At 42.6% G+C, this 20,216-nt stretch overlaps 1 protein-coding gene and 1 long non-coding RNA gene across 2 annotated transcripts; one reads left to right on the top strand and one right to left on the bottom strand.

Annotated features, from left to right (window-relative positions):
• Positions 1-230: 230 nt before the first annotated feature.
• On the bottom strand, positions 231-19,403 carry LOC134880135 (SH2B adapter protein 2). Its single transcript, XM_063906865.1, has 9 exons — positions 19,186-19,403; positions 8,953-9,906; positions 6,007-6,108; positions 5,777-5,868; positions 5,355-5,455; positions 5,097-5,258; positions 4,809-5,011; positions 3,848-4,022; positions 231-2,585 (listed from the first exon to the last, which is right to left on the bottom strand). The coding sequence occupies exons 2-9, from the start codon at positions 9,874-9,876 to the stop codon at positions 2,251-2,253; spliced, it is 2,094 nt and encodes a 697-aa protein (XP_063762935.1). The 5' UTR covers positions 9,877-9,906; positions 19,186-19,403; the 3' UTR covers positions 231-2,250.
• Positions 3,894-7,898, top strand: LOC134880137 (uncharacterized). The gene is made up of 4 exons (XR_010167906.1): positions 3,894-4,399; positions 4,800-4,958; positions 5,103-5,477; positions 5,747-7,898. It is a non-coding gene; the product is annotated as an uncharacterized LOC134880137 (long non-coding RNA).
• Positions 19,404-20,216: the final 813 nt, after the last annotated feature.

Here is a 20,216-nt window from a genome sequence, read left to right as displayed (position 1 = left end):
TGGAACATGTTATAATGTAAACTGAAACAAATGAAAACCACACAACATCACGTTTAAAACCTCGGTTAATACAGAATAAAGAGATGTGAAACAAATTATCTATAGAGAGCTCTGCTTTATCAGATTATTTTTGGAACACCAAACTCTTCAAATTTCTCAAGCCTTTAAACTTTAACATGTCATGCTGTTGGTGGCCTGTGAGTGAATAACTGCAGAAAAAAACAGCAACAGTTTCTTCACATTTTATTCACAGAAATATAAAGTAGTATGTCAAGTACATCACTTTGTACAAAATTGCACAGACTCTTCAAAACTCAGTCAGACAACAGAAAATGTAGCTTAAGAAGTGTTAAGAAAATAAAAGGGAGGCATGAGCAATCTGTGATATGTGAGATGGGGTCTTGCAACAGACAGGCTCCACTGAGGATGTTTCATCAAGAAGAATCAATCAATTGTACATAAATAAGACTCGATAGGAAAAATGTAATTTACAACAGCTGAGGAATAAATATTTTTCAAAAATAGGATTCAAATTGGCACATGAACTACTCCGTTTGCTTCTCGATTGAAATTTGAATTTCACCATTGACGCTAAATGGCCGTGCTTGAATAGCCAAATGTTGACTCTTGATATGTTTATTCTTTCTGGACAAAAGTTTGCATATGTGTGAAGCTTAAATGTTGCTGCTCTCTGTTCATTTTGTAAGGTGTGCCTCACCAGTTAAAAAAAAAAGAAAAAGTTTGACATTGTGGGAAGTACACCCCTGGGTTGGATGCGAGGATTTATACCACTCTACATAATGTGAAAATGGTATCAATTCTCTTAATTAACTCTTGGCAAGGAATCCAATAAATGTATTTCCAAAACGTCAAACATTTTCTTTAAGAAAGTATTTGGACTGATATATTGTGGTATAATGAATGTCTGTGATGTACATTTTTACAGTAACATGATTATTTTGTGGTGTTTTTCTTATGAGTGAATAACTCAAAAAGCTAATTTCTCTGTCAGTATAAAGTAAAGCAACAACATCACATCTTCCAATTCAAACATGGCCATCTACTACCCTTACCTTACTGCCTGTCCACACCAGGCCGCACTAACAGTAAGAAATACTGCAGCCTCTCTAAAAAGCGCATCCTAGGTCTGTCCAATAAATGCTGGATTTGGTATAATAATATCTTCAAGGCATTAAGTCAAAGTGAACTCCTATATTAACAGCATATCTAATCTACAGGTTATTGATATGATAAGCTTGAATACAGAACCAGCACCAGATGGAGGGACCTCGAAAACCATGTTTTAGAAACACTACTGTAGCACACCGATCATTGAAAAATATTTGAGCTCTAATACACCATCACACACTCTTATACAAATAACCCGGTATGACGGCAAAATGAGAGCAACCCGGCCGTATTCATACAAACTGAACATGTGTCCATGTACCATTGCAACAATTCTAAAGTGATATGTAACACAACATATGACCACCTGTGTGTGTGTGCGTTGCAGTCATTAATGAAACTGTAAGAAACAAAGCCGATTCATTATGATGGGATATGCATGATCAGTGTGTTTTAGGAAAATGAAGATAAAGTAAATGCCTGCGTAACATTTTTGGGCTTTTGAGTTTATGTGAAATGGCAAACATTATGACCAACAGTCTATTGAAGTCCAAGGTAATTGTCAGGCACTAAGACTCTTTAGGCTGTAGATGTTTCAAGAAAAACATGTCCGAGCTAATGCTAACACGCCCATGATTACTGCACTGGTGTTAAAGTAGAGCACAGACCCAGGGCAGTACTTTCTAGGGAAACCCTGCGGGGCAGTGAGGATATCCGGGACAGACTCAAAGCAGCTTTACAAACATTGATGGGATGCTCTCGGGGCTCTGAGGGGATTGGGTGTTTCTTCACGGTCATTTCAAACCCTCAATCCTTCACTAAGGTGGTGACACAGGCTCTGCTCCCAGGGAACTGTGGGTAAGGGTGAACAGGAAGTGGTCAGAAGTAATGAATCAAAGCCATATGACTCCACTTGAGGACTTCCTCTTGCTCTCCGCCTACACTCATCCTACTGCTCGCCATAATCTCACCTCCCTTGTCAAATCAGAGAAACAGGAAATTGCATTGAAACTAAAACAAACAAATAAAACGATGGGTGATCCAGTGATAGGGACCATTTTCATCATGGGCAGAACACCCCGTGTCGTTTCCGATACATAACTAAACCCAGCCCCGTGTTGTTTAGTAAAAAGAATACTGGTTCTCCACCGCCCGGGCCCTGCGGGTCCCGTCGGCGTCGTGGTAGTCCTCGGACGCTCCACTAGAGGCCTCCAGCAGGCGCTCGGAGCTATTGCTCCGGCTCTGTAACCCTCCTCCTACTCCTCCTCCAGTACCTGGGTCACTGCGGGAGAGGGAGGGGAGGGTGGTGGGTGAGGAGGAGGTGCTCGAGGAGAGGGGGGCATCAGGAGGGGGCCCTGCAGGCGCTGTGATCCCAGAAAGGTGGAGAGGTGTTTGGGCAGAATCAGTCCGGCAGCCTGTCTCCCTGGGTGGGGTCAGGACTGGAGGCACAGACACATCTGTAGCAGGTTGACAGAAGGAGAAAAATACTTATAATGCAACTCAATTGACAACACTTCATTCCTGGGGAGGGAGTCCAGTACCACAATAAAATATATTAATACATATTAATCCATGTTGCTGACAATTGTTGGTTTACACTGAAAAGCTGCTATCTAAAGGCTCCTTCATAGAGCATGTAAACACAGGCAGTGTGGGCCTCTTGTATTATGCTTTCTCTTGGTGGGCAATAACATGGACAACACTGGGGCCAAAGAAACGCCTGACCAGTGTATCAGTGAAGTCTTTTTACGCCCTGAATCAAACCCTCGCTCTATGTAAGTATGTGTAGGGTAGGGAGTGCATGAGTGTGGGTCCAGCGTTGGCGGAAACAGAGGGCCTCTTTGTGACCAGCAGGGTGTGTTGGGCCGGAGACTCGGCCTGCATACAAAACTCCTGCGGTATAATCGCCCCCTCACTCTCCTGTACAGGAGGGCATTCATCCCATGCCAGCAGAGCAGAGGGCAGGGGCAGTGCTAGTAAGAGGAGGAGGGGGGGAGATGGTTCAGTAAGTTTTAGCTCTGCTTCCCCTGCTGTAAAAAGGACATCCTCAGCAATTCATCAACACACATTACTTTTTGGAAGTTTCTTATTGACCTCCATTATCGTTATGAAGTGATTGTCAAGCTGAGACACTTTTTTGAAACCACGAAAATGATTGTATTAGCATCTAAATGTATTTAAAATGTAAGTACTTATTCTGTACAATGGCCCATTTCAGAATAATTTTATATACCATAAATGGTTCATGACTAATCACTTAAATGATGCTGCTGGTCCCCAACGGGATAAGTAAAGTCTAATTGCTGACTCAGTAATGTCTGTTAAGCAGCGATATCTAGAATTACTTTGCAAACAATGGCTAACATTAGCCACCAGATGCTGCTGGACTTTCCACACCAAATGAAGCTGTGGAAACGAAAGTAGAAGTATGCTTCTTCAGCCAGAGTATTTAAAACATGTATTGTGTGTCCAGAGTCCTTAACTTATGTTAGTCAGAATGTACTGACCTTTCCAGCAAACTGCTATAAAATAAAACACTATTTAAGCTTCTAATAGGGATATATGGAACTTCATAAGTAGGCCCTTAAATACAGTCATTGTATGCTGAAAGAAAACTCAAATATTAGTAGAATCAACATGTACAACCTCTTCAGTTATTTCTAGTCAAAGCTTGTGCGAGACGGTGTGTGTGAGCAGTTTTTGATCGTGTGTGGTGTACCTGTGGTGGAGCTTCGCTGCACTTGCACATAGGAGCGTAATGTGATGTCAGCAGAGCCTCCGGATTCGAGGGGGATGGGGTGGGCGTGGAAATGTCTCAGCATGTCCGACACGGTGTGGAACCACAAGTGGTGGACATGGCACTGCCCGTTCTCATTCACGGACAAACGCAAATGCTGGAAGAGAGGGGGAAGACAGGGCAAGTGTAGAATTGAAGAGGGAGACATAGATGGTAAAGAAAGAGTAAAAAAAAAACAGAAAGAGAGAAACCGGCCAATACAAATAGAGGTCAGGACATTATCTGAGGCGTCTCGCTGTGGGAACAGAGCGAAAGAATGCCAAAGCTGACACCAGAGGAAGAGGCGGCAGCTGACACTTCCTCAACACTACCGGCTGGCAGGATGTGATGTTCAGGGATAGTATTACATAAGAGAACACAAAACATGAATGCCTCTTTTCCAGGGCCAGAACAACTCTGTCTGCTATGAGGTGCTGTGCTGCAACCCAACATGTCACAAGAATAGGCTTGAGGGAATTTATCTGCAGCTGGGAGGTGAGATGAATGTTAAGTCATTATTTAAATAACATAAAAATCATCCATTACAATTTGGTTTGTCTTGACAAGTTAAACAAAAGAAATAACCCAAAACTGTTGGTCAGCTGCTAAAATGTCAGAGATTCCTTTTTCTTTTAATTAATATAATTTTAAATGTAATCGATATTATTATTTATAATTTGATTTTTTTACTGTAGGTCGGACAAATAAGAACGATATTTTGACTACGGCAGCATAGGATAGCCAATTTCTTTCTTATTTTCCAGTTTTCTGAACTAAATTGAATATATAATTTGTACAAAACTGTTAAACCTGATAAAGAACATCTATATCCCTATCTTTCTTAGTAGACATACTTCTCAAATATATTACATTTTGTCATTTCTCTGCTCTATAGTTGTCTCACCTTGGCTTTGCCCTGAAAATTGAAAGTGAGGACGTACTCCCCCGGCCTCGTCTCGCTCTGACGAATCACAAAGAGCCCATGGCTCCTGGCCCCGCCTGCAAGCACCAGCTGAGCCGCACGCACACGGGACAGTGTACCGTGGAACCATGGGTAACCCGCCAGGCTGGCATCCCCGTCCGACTCTTTGGCTCCTTCAATGCCACCTGAGTCAGAACAAATCAAATCAATGTATTGTCTTTTTCTGTTTGTTTCTAATGATTCTTATGCTTTGATTGTTTTTGTTGTTACCTGCAGAAGAGCTGGAGCTCTGAGCCTCCGGGGACTGGAGGAAGCGCTCCAAAGGCATGTGGGACGGATGCTGTGTGAAGGGGGGTTCCCTGCAACGGACCGAGGGGGCGCTGTAATGCTCTGCTGCTGTAGGACAGGACCTCTCCGGAGCACGATACACTCCTAGGCACATTTTTAAATTGTTTTAACAACAAATTTACGTGGATCAACATATTTTAATGTTATGTTACGGTGCTGCAAAAAACAGTGTTTGCTCACCCTCAGACAGCAGCTCACAGCTGCAGGAGGCCACCATAGAGCAGTCTTTGGAGGCTTGACCATGAGGACAGGAAGCCAGCTCGATGTCATCGCCGCTGTCACTGTACACACGCAGGCAGGCAGGTCAGGAGAACCGCAAGAACGTAAACACATGCACACATGTGTTCTAACACACGACCCATACACACATCCACATCCTACAAACACAAATAATCTTTCTGTTTACGTTTTGAGCTGCACCAACCCAGGAAACTGAGGAGGAATGTTAGTGGTGCAAGCCCGCCCATGTTTGTGCTAAAGCAACCAGTCAGAAAGTCCACTAATTTAATGATTAATGACTGTGTTTTCCCTCTCCCATCCACCCTTCATTCCTGTCTTCCCTCCATCTTCAGCCAACAGCAAATATTTATCTGGTGGTTTACCCGGGGTCTATGCAGTCCTGGATGTCAGCAACCCAGGAGTTTTTCTGCAGTGAGTCTATGGTTTCCAGGATGTACTCTCCTCCATTTTCCACCTGTTGAGGCAGCCAAACACGATCACACACTGAGCTCTGTTCAAAGGACCACATCGGGGTACAGATCCAATATTAACTCAGCAAGGGTAAAGGCTAACTCTTTTTTCAACAAACTGTGTCATATTCTGGAAGCTTTACCTTGAGAACAAAAGTGTTGTCCTTGTCAGGCATCTCCAGAGGCATGGTGGTCCTCACTTCCACGATGGCCGACAGAGGGATGCTGACTTTGGGCTTTGAGGACTGAAGTTAACATGCAGACACACAAAAGATAAAAGGTTACATTAAACAAAACTGTAATGGTATGTGGTAAATGACCAGAGGGAAGATCCATAGGGTTGAAACAGTTACATTTTGTGTTTCAAATCTGATTCTGCCTCCTTGTTTCTTTTACTGTTGCTTATTTAGTTTTGACATTTTAAATTTAAAACTTAAAAAGTGTACATTTAAAAATGTTTAAAGGTATCATAAGCAAAATAAATAAGGAGCAACTGCTTTAGAGATCAAACAGTAAACAATCGCTGCCTGTGATTGCCTATCACAGTACACCGTTGTTGTTTTTCATTTACGTTGCAACAAATCTAAAAATAATGCATTACTTCCTGGGTGATACTGTAATTGCCATCAGCATAATTCCCTCAAAACCAAGATAAGTAATTAAGGAGGGTCCAAAGTTAAATTAAAACTTTCATTACATCCTGTAGGAGGTAACTACGCCACTTGTAAAAGTAGAAACTTTAGATTTTTCTACAAAGCTTTCAATTAGGGGTACGGGTTTAAACAGTTTCACATCAGCCTATATGTTTAGTGTGAAACACACCCAACTCTCCTGGCTCTAAAACGATAATTAAGGGGCAACAAGAAGTCTGAACCATCGGTACAACCTTAGCAGCAATAAACTGCTTCCTGAGATAAAATTCTAACAAAGTAAGGCCAACATTTAAAATAGAAGGGAAGAGTCTACAAAAGATTTCCCAATCTGCAATAAACGTCTCCATAGCTCCGTGTTAATGCAGTCTCTTATTTTTCGATGCATGTCTCAGCAATTATTCCTGCTGAGTGACCGTAACAAACATAAGAGTTTACAAGTGGCTGAACACAGAAAACATCCTGGCCTCAAATTGCCCTCTGCAGAGAGTTGGACCCAGGCCATAATCTCAAGAGATTCAGTGAGAATGTGTGTGTGTGTGTGTGTGTGTGTGTGTGTGTGTGTGTGTGTGTGTGTGTGTGTGTGTGTGTGTGTGTGTGTGTGTGTGTGTGTGTGTGTGTCAGGGGAGGCAGAGCGAGAAGGAGGCTGACTGATGGTCTGGCAGAGGTTTATCAGCTGATCTGTCTGGAGCAACACTGCTCTCCTCTTGATCTGCTGTGCAGCTGGCAGGCCTCCACACCCCTCATTCCTCTCTTTGGATCAGATGATTGTTAAAAACCACTTCCTGTTGACCATTTCCTGTACGTCTCTACTGCAGATAGCACAAGCCCCATTTCAGTGTGAACGTCTGTTGAAATGTTGAACTTGGTACAAACCAATTTAAGCATCTAAAGCGTTGCACATGTGCTCCACCACACAGCTGTAACAGTCTTACAGGAAATAAAGTCAGCTAGTCGAAGTAAATCACAGCCAAGAGAGTTCTGTTGGATATTATGGGGGCATTTATTTCTGAAAAGGTTTAATGGATGAGACTTCAAACCATCTTTAAAGAAACTGTCGAAAAAACGAACATTTCCCAATCACTCCAACAAAGCTATCATGGTGGTTGCGGACATTTAATATTGTGTTATAATGTGAAACAAAGCGTGAGCCTGCTAGCTCAATCAGTAAAAACCAAGCAGCCTCCCCTGCTTTTTTTGTTTTTGTCTTTGATTGTGAGAACCTTCACAGTAATGAGTTTTCATTTCATTGGAGCCGGTTCTCCACAAAGAATCACACCAGCTTGCTAAACTAAGCAAAAATTGCTTTAAGTAGGCAAGTTAACATAAAGCTGTCTCTATTTGATGTGTTGCAGCAACTTTTACCTTTTTGTTAGTGCATGTTGCTCTGGCTGTACAGCAGAGAGTGGGTTATCCCTGCTGCTGTGTCATAATGCAGAAAGTTAGCGTGCTGCAGTGTGCTGCCACAGCGGGCGGCCACAGATTGAAGGCACTGACAGGGACAGAGCCACAGCCAGTCGGCCAGCAGCGGGCAGGAGCGAGATTTTATGACTCGGTTTATCTTTCCGACATTGTTGACTCAGCACCGTTATGATTTGTAAAACCAGAATAAGACGGCAGTGATAAAACAAGTCAGAGAGTAACCACTGCTCTGAAGTTTCTCCTAATCTCAGTTCATGATAATTGTCCCATGTGTGAACGCAAATAGAACATAACAGACGAAACTGCTAAAGCACAATTTTTAAGTTTCCTCTCTTGGCTTCCTCTCTGAGTTTGGCACAGCTTTTGAATGGCTCACAAACTTTATTGGTCCCTATTTTCAGTTTGTCACTGTAGACTGTTAGGCTAAGATGAGGAACCAATCAATATTTATTTTTTGCACATGAAGGGGGAATCTTTGCTATCAGCTTCCCTTTTACAAAAATCAATGCAAGAGCTTCCTCTCGCTCTCTCTCTCTTTCTCTGTCTGTCTCTCTCTTGTTCACCCCCGTTCACCACGACTTCCTCCCACCTGTCCTTACTCCTCTCCCCCTCTCCCCCTCTCAGCAGGCTTATCCCCACATTCCCACCAGCTATGATCAAAGGACAGTGGCAGATTTACACACACTCAGCTGCACAGCCTCATGGCCTTCTTAAGGTCAGGCGCAATGATCTGGAAATCCCATACAGAAAAAAGTAAAGTGTGCATGAATCCACGTGACAGTTTCTGAGGGCAGTTTCACTTCACTTGGGGTCAGAGGGGTTGGATTATCAAACTGGATTTGTTTTTGTGATTCAAAGAGGGCTAAAACTTATAATTATTTTTCATTAAATATTTTGTCGAATCATTATTTAGGGTTTGCTAAACAGGTTTCTATGATCAAATCCCCCAATAACCATCTAATCTAAGGATCTATGTGTTCTGCCAAATGTTTTTCATGTCTGCATGTGTTTGTCTACCTTGGGCGGTACGTAGAACTCCAGCAGGAACTTCTCGCCTCCATCCTCCCTCCTCGTCTTCCTCAGCAGGAGGCGGCACTTCTGCCACTGTGCAGCACCCATACAGTTTGTGTCATCGGCCACCATGTACCTCAACGCTCCCTCCCTCTGGATCTCCAGCATCTCAGCCTTGTGGCCCTGGGAGCCTCTGGGAAGCCGCAGCTTATTGGACCACTTCTCTCCCCCTGCAGCCTCCACTCCTCCTCCTGCTGCTCCCATTACTACCCCGTTGGCCCTTCTGACTACAGAGGGTCCTTCAGGTTCAGGGGAGGCCCGTCTGTGCCACATCTCCTTCACCCCGTCCACCACACACAGGCTCATGTTCCTTAGGGAGAAGCCCTTCTTGAAGCGAGCCTTTGGGTGACTGACCGACACATCCTCTGAGCTGCGGGACTGGCCCAGAGCGGAAACCTTGTGGGTCGACTGGGGGCCTCGGGAGGCGGTGGAGCCATTGCCTGCCCCATCGATCCCTCCCCCTCCGCTGTCCATGCTGTCCAGGGATTCACTTGAAGCCCCCGCGTCCTTGCGTCTCTGGTAAATGTCTTGACCGTAGGACAGCGGACAGCCCTGGATTCCCAGGAAAGGAACAATGCTGTACTTGGGCGCTGTGTTGGAGCCTTCCTCTCCCGGCGAGGATGCCTGGTTCTCCCGGGCCTGGGTTAGTGCGGCAGAAAAGCACTCCAGGAAGTGGTGGGCAAAGTGCTGTGAGAAACTGGCATCAGCACCGGGAGAGTCGTAGCACGGGTTCTCCGACAGGAAGCGTTGGAACTTGTCAGCGAAGTCTGCAGCAGAGGCTCGAGCATGGAGCTCACAGAACTCTCGCCAGTCTGGCAGCGGGCACGAGGAGGAGAGCTCCGGGCTACCGGGCACCACCGCTCCGTTCATCGCTGGGCCATGCCAACCCACGAAGAGAGGCTGCAGAGGAGGAAGAAGAGCAGTGTCAGTGTGGATTCAAGAGAAATACTGCAGCATGTATGTGTGCAGCTCCTGGCTGTGGATCAGATGTACCACAGATGTGAATCGGCCTGCATGTGGGATGCTGCAAACAATAAAAGATGTGTGAATGAAGCAGACTGCTGAGCCACCATGTTTGTCTTTATGATCATTATATCCAGGGAATCAAACTCAAGGCGTTAAACTGTTTTTTGTATGTTTCCTGTGTTTATAACGACAAAAACATGTAGAGTTAGTGCTTTTTCTTCTGTTTAAATCAAAATCACCTATTTTATCTCATATCATATCCATATCCCACCCACTGTTTTAAAGAAGTAGTTACTTACCATCCTGCACAATGATGGAGCCAGAGTTTAGGAAATAATGAGCTCATCAACGAATACCCCCAGCGCACAAAAAAAGTGACCCCACACCAAACATAAAGACTAAAAATAATCGCATTCATTTTGATATTTGTTCCGTTTCTGTCCTGTGAAAACAATGCATATCCATGCTTTGTTATGAAGTAAGGATAACAAGCTTGTTTGTAGCTTCGTGGCATATGATTTTTTATTCAACACCTTAAGTTCCAAATCTGTACTCTGTAAAAAAAAAGAATCTTACTTTAATGAATTGCCCTAAAAGCAGTCAAAGCTAAATGGTGAGTCTAAAACACACTGAAATCAGCCTATAAAGACTATAAGCTCCTTCCTGGTCTCTTAAACTCACATATTCTCCAAACATTACTGATGATCTCTTTGTCCTCAATAGTAGCTACAAGCTGTACTTGTCACCATCCAGAGTCCAGAGTCTGTGACAGTTGAAGATGTGATTAAGGTTTAAAAACCGCTTTTTAACAAATTCAATGTGACAACAGTGAAGAAAAATCCAGAAAGCTAGAGTCTCCATCACTTACCAATTGATGTTTTCTGACAAGCACTGGGATAGTCTGAATTATAAGTGAGTTCTGTCAGAGCAGGTTACCAGCAAGTCAGATTCAACACGTACTGACACATACTGACACATGATACAGCGCCTTTTTTTCCCATCTCACGCTCTGTTGTTTTGAGTTGTTTTGTTTAAGTTACTATCGCCAAATCATCCTTACATTCCTCTGCTCCCAGCATGCGTGTCTGTGTGTGTTCGTATGACTCAGCCCTCTCTGGCCAATCAATGCCAAACCACATCACAGCACTGATAACACTCTTCTCTCTCTCTGTGCTTACCATCATTGTGTCAGTAGCAACATCCAAAGCCAGTATTCATCTCTCTTTCTGTGCCTCAACACATCATTGACTATCGCAGCATCGGTGGATGCCGTCGCACAATCAACCACATGTTGGTTTGATTGTTGTTGTCTGTAAATCGCAGCGATAACAGATATTGTCTGAGTGGACAGGCAGAGACATACGCACGGTTGATGGCAAACAGTCCCCAAGCTGTGGGAGCTTATTCTCAGAGCTGCTTGTGCTTCTCTTGGCAGTTCGCTCACAATATGCGCTCAAATGTTTGCTTTCTGCACTCTGAAACCAAATCATGCATATATTTGCCCTGCAGAGTTTCCTGGAATTACGACTGCATCCAGCTTTATTGGGATTTTCAAAAAGCATCCATGTGGGCCGTATTTTCAGGATTAGTGAAAAGAAATCTCTACTGGAATTAAGTCTGACACACTTTTAACCAGAAGCCAATTTGTTTCATTTCCTCTTCTTTATATATATTGCAGATCTGAAACCACCTCATGCCAGATCAGAGAGAGGATAATGATAAGGGGAAGAACACAGGAGTAACAGCTCTTTGAAATGTCTTTGGTCTTTACCAGAGAAACTCCTGGATGTGGCCACCTGGTGTCAGAATTTCAGAGGAATGATGGACACACTCGAAAGTAAAGGAAAGGAAAGGAAAGGAAAGGAAAGGAAAGGAAAGGAAAGGAAAGGAAAGGAAAGGAAAGGAAAGGAAAGGAAAGGAAAGGAAAGGAAAGGAAAGGAAAGGAAAGGAAAGGAAAGGAAAGGAAAGGAAAGGAAAGGAAAGGAAAGGAAAGGAAGGGGTGGGACTGAAGAATAATAAGCTAACAAAGTGAATGTCTCCCTTATCAGTGTGTACGTCCCAGGGGAATCTAAATGTGCCAGGCTGTGGTCATTTAGCTCCATTTAATTTCAACTTGTGTGCAGAAGTGGGTGGTCGGGGGTCTCAAATTAAGCTGTTTGGATTGGCAGTGTGTTGTTGGGTTTTTTTTCTCCCATGTTATGCCAACAAGGCTGAGTCACAACCAAAGGTCCTGTGACAGGAGCGCTTTCATAACTCTGGTGACAGAAATAAATCTGAAAGATACAACATTTATAAAACATACAAGTTGATAAAAGTAACTTAATTAATGGCTAATAAATCATTTATTATTGATTAATTTACTACCAAACTCGATTCAGAGGCGAGTGCGGGACTAGAGAGAAGGCCCGTGTCCGAGGATGCTTAATAAGAAAGCGAGTAACTAAAGACTTACCAAAAAGAAACGAGAATCATCAGCTAATAGGATTTTTTATAACCAGGCTACCAAAAATGTGTTCTTAAAAGATTAATTCTAATGATATAAGACTCCATGACTCCAAACATCCATCTCTTCATTCCTCCAAGCCTATTCAAAGCTAAAGAGGGAAGTGTTGTGATATATAGTGTGTGTGTGTGTGTGTGTGTGTGTGTGTGTGTGTGTGTGTGTGTGTGTGTGTGTGTGTGTGTGTGTGTGTGTGTGTGTGTGTGTGTGTGTGTGTGTGTGTGTGTGTGTGTGTGTTGCCTGAGTTGAAATGAATACCCATTCAACTATTTAAAACCTGCTCTGGGCCAGCTTTCCGATCATTCAGCAGAATAACAACAACACAGAGAGGTATATTTCTCAAAACTCCTGTCAGTCCGCAAAGATGAGGATGTTTCTCTCTCTAGAATACTGAACTAAACGTACACCGCACCCACACACACATACACACCCACACATGCACATTCATTCACTCACCGAGTCAGCATGAAACCTAAGCCCAGAGTCGCTGGAGGAAGTGGACAGCATTAAGGTTTTCTGAGGCTCAGCACGCTGAAGCAGAATGCATACTGCAGAGCACACAGGGAATATACTAAATAATGGCTGGCACAATAGAGAGGGGGTGCTGGAAAGTAACTAGGTACATATATTAATAACAGATAATAAACATACCAGCAACAGCAGCAAAATGCTACTTCCACAATCTAACAGTTCAACAAATTACGAAATAATGTATTGCCACAGGGGACATTTCACCAAAGAACAAGTTCTTCTAGGATATTTGTTTTGTTTAAACCCTACGAAAACAACAAGTACAGGTGAGACATCACTTTAAGTCAAGTCATTGCAAGTCAACTCACAAGTCGGAGTCCTGAAAGTATCAAGTATTTTTCAAAAGGTTCAAGTCCATCTAAAATCTCAAGTAGTTGGTGTGAAGGGCATTATTACTATTTTGTTAGAAACATGTTTGATGCATTTGACTTAAGTAATGGACATGAGATGTTTCCCCCCGCTGGAGGGGGGCATGTTTTTACTCCATAGGCCAGCTGCTAAAACAATCAGTGAGAGTGTGGAGGTGGAGGAGACAAGGGGAGCATAAAGAAAGGGACGAGGGGGAGCAGAGGCACCATGTCCAGTCTCACGTCCCCACGACTCCCCTCTGTCTTTTTAAGACTATTAATGGACCTAAAATACAAAAAAACAAGAGTGAAGATGTCGAGGGGAATGTTAAAATATTGACCTCCATCATTCAGGCTCCTGTATTTCTTCCCTATCTGTTGTAAAAATCTACCACTTCTGTGCCCCCTCCTCATCCTCCTCCTGCTGCTTCTTTACCCCCGGGAGCGGGGCTGATATCTCTGTCAGATGTTTGGGAGTTCTGTCTGTAACAGTAAACTGACCGGGAAGGAGACGGAAGAAACATTACTGTGTGGGGAGAACCGATCAACTGCAGCCTGCAAAACACATTGTGCAAGATACATTCACTTTATGTAGTTTGAGGAGCCTCACAGGACCGAACTGTTCTCCTGATTAATACTGCGGTGTTGTGGCTACTGAGGAAGTGATGCTGTAGCCAAGCATAGCAGATGTATACAGATTTGTGTTTTTAAAGCTGTGTGTACACATACCTCCCTGCACTTAGGGGGATAAACACTGCATACAGTGGGGCAAAAAAGTATTTAGTCAGCCACCAATTGTGCAAGTTCTCCCATTTAAAAAGATGAGAGAGGCCTGTAATTTTTATCATAGGTATACCTCAACTATGAGAGACAGAATGAGAAAAGAAAATCCAGGAAATCACATTGTAGGATTTTTAATGAATTAATTGGTAAATTCCTCGGTAAAATAAGTATTTGGTCACCTACAAACAAGCAAGATTTCTGGCTCTCACAGACCTGTAACTTCTTCTTTAAGAGGCTCCTCTGTCCTCCACTCGTTACCTGTATTAATGGCACCTTTTTGAACTCGTTATCAGTATAAAAGACACCTGTCCACAACCTCAAACAGTCATACTCCAAACTCCACTATGGCCAAGACCAAAGAGCTGTCAAAGGAGACCAGAGACAAAATTGTAGACCTGCACCAGGCTGGGAAAACTGAATCTGCAATAGGTAAGCAGCTTGGTGTGAAGAAATCAACTGTGGGAGCAATTATTTGAAAATGGAAGACATACAAGACCACTGCTAATCTCCCTCGATCTGGGGCTCCACACAAGATCTCACCCCGTGGGGTCAAAATGATCACAAGAACGGTGAGCAAAAATCCCAGAATCACACGGGGGGACCTAGTGAATGACCTGCAGAGAGCTGGGACCAAAGTAACAGAGGCTACCATCAGTAACACACTACGCCGCCAGGGACTTAAATCCTGCAGTTCCAGACGTGTCCCCCTGCTTAAGCCAGTACATGTCCAGGCCCGTCGGAAGTTTGCTAGAGGGCATTTGGATGATCCAGAAGAGGATTGGGAGAATGTCATATGGTCAGATGAAACCAAAATAGAACTTTTTGGTAAAAACTCAACTCGTCGTGTTTGGAGGAGAAAGAGTGCAGAGTTGCATCCAAAGAACACCATACCTACTGTGAAGCATGGGGGTGGAAACATCATGCTTTGGGGCTGTTTTTCTGCAAAGGGACCAGGACATCTGATCCGTGTAAAGGAAAGAATGAATGGGGCCATGTATCGTGAGATTTTGAGTGAAAACCTCCTTCCATCAGCAAGGGCACTGAAGATGAAGCGTGGCTGGGTCTTTCAGCATGACAATGATCCCAAACACACCGCCAGGGCAACGAAGGAGTGGCTTCGTAAGAAGCATTTCAAGGCCCTGGAGTGGCCTAGCCAGTCTCCAGATCTCAACCCCATAGAAAATCTTTGGAGGGAGTTGAAAGTCCGTGTTGCCCAGTGACAGCCCCAAAACATCACTGCTTTAGAGGAGATCTGCATGGAGGAATGGGCCAAAATACCAGCAACAGTGTGTGGAAACCTTGTGAAGACTTACAGAAAACGTTTGACCTCTGTCATTGCCAACAAAGGGTATATAACAAAGTATTGAGATGAACTTTTGTTATTGACCAAATACTTATTTTCCACAATCATTTGAAAATAAATTCTTTAAAAATCCTACAATGTGATTTCCTGGATTTTTTTTTCTCATTCTGTCTCTCATAGTTGAGGTATACCTATGATAAAAATTACAGGCCTCTCTCATCTTTTTAAATGGGAGAACTTGCACAATTGGTGGCTGACTAAATACTTTTTTGCCCCACTGTATATGTAGTTTAACAGACTTATATCCAAACACACACGCTGCTGAGAGCAGTTTCCTGCCAGAAGCACACCCTCAGTGATTGGCTGATGAGCATGATTGGTGATGTTGTGCTCTGACCCCGGGAGGTTAGGCCCTGCGATGTTTTCTAAGATTAGCCCCCGCTCCACAGCACAGCACACAGCTAGCAGCACACTGAGTACAGTACAGATCTGTGCGAACATCTCCAACGCTATGTGAATCCATTAGCAACATGTTCTTCTTATATAAGATGTACACATAAGATATGTCATGTTAGACACACAAAGGTTAAAGAACAGAAAAACAGAACTATGGTACTTATGTTGGGTTGTTTTGTATAGGCATGCATATCCAAGTATTAAGGTTAAGTATTATAGGAAGAGCTGATACGATGAATTGATTAGTTGATAAATCATTTTGATAACCTCATGATATAGGTAGTCAATCAAACATCTCACAGGATTCGCTGCTGTATTCACTTTTATGGTAAACTCTATAATGAAAATAATAGTTAATTGAAGATTGAGGGGAAAATTATGGTAAATAGGGCTTAACATTATAATTACTCTCATTATCAATTGGTCTGATGATTACTTTTTCAATGAAAAGGTTGTTCAGTCAATGATATGTCAAAAGAAAAGCATATAAAGCCCATCATAAGTTCTGATACGTAAAGCAAAATTGAGAATCAATTATCAGCTCTAACAATAACATGGGTGATAGAGATGCAGAAATCGGAAGAAACATGCTAAAGTAGGACAAAGAAAAGCAGGGGGCAAAGTCACTCTGACAGGAAACCGCCTCTACTAAAGAAGTCACAGAATATCACAGTAGACATCCAGGTGTGTGTGTGGGTGTGTGGAGAAAGGAAGAGACGTAGAGAGAGAAGAAAACTTTGTGTAGCACCTTTGGAAGCAGAAGGAAAAGCAGAGGAGATGTAGCCACATGATAAAAAAAAAACAGAAGGGAAAAAATTGCAGATCGAGTGAGTGGATGATTGATGGGGATCAGACGTGGTAGCAGGAGGAAGAGCAGACGTAGGGGTCAGCACTGATAGACCCCCTCTTTTTGATCTTTCCACTTATACCGGTCATTGACCTTTGACATAACCCTTGATAACCTCGCCCCCCCTGATTCAACCTTAATGTTGTCTGGAGAGTTTGTATCAGCCCTGATGCAACACAGGACCACCAGAGAGGAGACGGTCTACATCATGAAAGTACACTGGTCCAGACATTGACACATGTGGCTGCTTAAAGCTATCTGTGTGTGTGACAGAGTTGACCTGTGATAATAAACCGGACATGATGACAGATTCCTGAGACTGAACTGAACAAACGAACTGACCCAATCTCTCCAGTGGGCTAATGGGTTTTCCGACCACTTCCTAATATAGCATGGTCTCATCACGCAGATATTAAACACATTAATCAGCGTGTCCTCTACCAGCAGGCCTTCTCTCTGCTGGTTTCTGTGGCGAGTGGCGACAACATAAATATTGAGTGAGCTCAGGCCTCCATATGGCAGCCAGTGATAAAGGACGCAGCGCGTGGGAGATGCACATTCCGCCACCGACTTCCATTTCCTGTCTCTCACCCACCGGCTCTAACTAATTTCACAGATGACCACAGGCCTCTCGCAGAGGGAAAACAGTGCAGAACCTGTGTGAGCATCAAGTGTCATTTACTGAAACTGATGGGTTATTTTAAATTGGTGACGCAGAGTGGAGCTTGTATAAAGAGTATCCTAATAATCACTCTGGGGGTGTATCGCTCTAGAGAAATGTCTTTTTGCAGTTTCTGACATTGTCAGTCTTTGTGTTGGAGTATACAAATCATTGCCAATTTCAAACTGCGTATTAATTTGATTTTTGTATTTGTTAAAAAAATTAAAATGACCATCACAAGTTGTCAGAGCCCTATGTGACATCTTCAAATAGCTATGGGTCAAATTTAATCTCAAAACATATCAGATATTTGCATTTTTAGGGAAAGCCAGCAAAGCCTCAGCTTTGGTTGGATAAACTACGTTAAATTTAAAAATGAATCAAATATTAAAGGTGTTATATTCTGCCTTTGGTTAGGCCACTATGAAATAAAAACATAATGATGTAAAGCCCTAGTAAAAACATTGTTATGTCATACTGGATTGCATTATACGATCCCCTTGCTATTCTTTCCACCATATGAAGGAAATACAATCTGGGATCAGCTCTGAATAACCTCAGTCAGTATTGTAAAATATAATAAAATGCTTTAGAGGGATGTTATATATACGTTGTATATGCTGTGCATATGACAAATACAACCTTGAAACCTTGAAACATTAAAACGTATATTCAAATATTAGACAATATAGGGCGAGAAAGAGGGAAGTAGCCGGTACCAATATGTTTAAGTCACATAATCTTACTTTAGGGGAGTATTGTCTGAATATCACAGTGATGTTAAGGCCTATAGAACACATTGTGTGGCATGTATCACATTGCATTTTATTCTAAGGTTTTTTAATTATTGTCTGAAAAGATTAACTTTACGTTAATGATCTAATGCATATTTAGATCTTAGAGGGATGCTGCTTGAATATCACAACAAAATGTATAGCTAGTAGCAAATGATCATGTGTCTGTAATAAATATAAATAATGAGACATTTATTCCAACATAGTGCCAGAGACGCAGTACAGGAGTATCATATATAAGAGTGATGTGAAGTTCTCTTAACAGCAGGCCTGTACTCTGTTATAATCATTTTTATTAGGCTTCATATTAACTGACTGTCTCATGTAGACTATAAAAAGATACATGAGAGAAAGTCAATAGCAGGCCAGAAACAGGCCTACTGCAGGCCCAGAGAGCCTATTTAAAGCCAACAGTGGATCGTTGTGCTGCGTAATGGACTTCATGAATGGGAATGGGCTGCTTCTGAATGGCTCACAGCTCCAGGTCCAGAAAGCAGGAGATGAATGGGAGTCGCGAGTCGGTACTCTGATTCTGGATCATCTCGAGCGGGCCTTTACCTCACATCACATCAGGGCCACGAGTGTCCTGTGCATGGCAATACTTTACCCACTAAAGGCTATTAGGCTAAATGGATTATCGGAAAAGCCCCCTTTTACACCGCGACCCTCGTCAAACCATCCAAAGCCTCTGTTTTCAACACCTAGAAAACAAGCCGATCGCACTTGTTCTCTTAACATCAAAAATGCGCTTCCTTTCAGAGGATTCATCACCGACTGTGCGTGGTGATGAATCGGGTTTAACACCAAAACACAGCAGCCTCCATCTCCTCCTCAGCACCTGGAGGTTTGTTGTTGTTGTTGTTATCACGATGCTCGGCTCTTTCTCCGGACAACACTTGCGCATGAAAAGGTTCTGCAAGATGTCTCATCACAAACGTCAGAAAGGTCCTGACGCGATAAATCAGACGTATAACGCAGCAGCGGCTCTCACCTCAATGCAGGACTGGTGTCATGACGCGGCTGTCTCTGAGGGGGTCCTGACTTTAGACGTGAAGATTTTTTTTTGTTCTAGTCAGAATCAATAATGTTTTTTCCCCAGTCTTCATCTGGTGTCCTCCTCGGTTTATTTGCGCTCACAGCTGGTCAGCTCCCCCCTCCATCTCTCAGCTCGACGCACTGTGCGGCTGTACCTTTGGCTCTGCTGTCCACACACACTCACAAGTCACAAGCAATCACACAAATCGTTACTTCCGGTAGATACTTTCAAAATAAAGCTCATAATTGTTGGTCAAATACGAAACTAACTTTTTTTTTTTTTTTTTTTCATTTGGGGGCCTAAGAGAAGCCGATCCAGGGGTGAAAGTACCATTTCAATAAATGTAAATATTTTAATGTAATTTTGTTGCAGACAATGGTTCATTTCCTTGTAATTTGCTTGATTGACGCACTTTAATAACAGACTAAATGTATAAAAATACAATAGAAATCTCTTCCGAATATGATTTGTAACGTTTAAAAAACGATTATGAACCATTTTGTACATCACATGCTATATCAAGTACTCTATATCAAGTACTATTTATGATTGGAAATGACATGGACACATTTTACATTATGTAAATGTTTGTTTGGCTGACTGGCTGTACATTAAATCAATTAATATTATTTCCCATACTTACTTTCAATACACAGTCATACGTTTAGAGAGACTTTGGTTAGCAAAAATGTGTTTTCGTTCTTGTATTTACCTTTATTACATTACTTTTCTTGTTTACACTTGTTGAGATATGTTTAAGGCTTCTTCTACACAAACGAACATAAACTTTAATCAAAGTCAAAGTCCACTTTATTGTCAAAGTTTCCACATGTGTTATACATACAGAAAATTGAAATACCGTTTCTGGCAGTCCCACAGTGCAAATATAAACAAGAACATATAACATAAAAAGATAAGAGCGTAGAAAAAAAGAGGGGGTAAAAAGGGGTATACAAAAGAAAACTAAGTAATATATACATTTTCAG

Source organism: Eleginops maclovinus, chromosome 18, assembly GCF_036324505.1.
Source record: "Eleginops maclovinus isolate JMC-PN-2008 ecotype Puerto Natales chromosome 18, JC_Emac_rtc_rv5, whole genome shotgun sequence".
In the NCBI taxonomy this organism is placed as follows: Eukaryota; Metazoa; Chordata; class Actinopteri; order Perciformes; family Eleginopidae; genus Eleginops; species Eleginops maclovinus.
The sequence above is the reverse complement of the archived record's forward strand: the minus strand, read 5'-3'. Positions and strand labels throughout refer to the sequence as shown.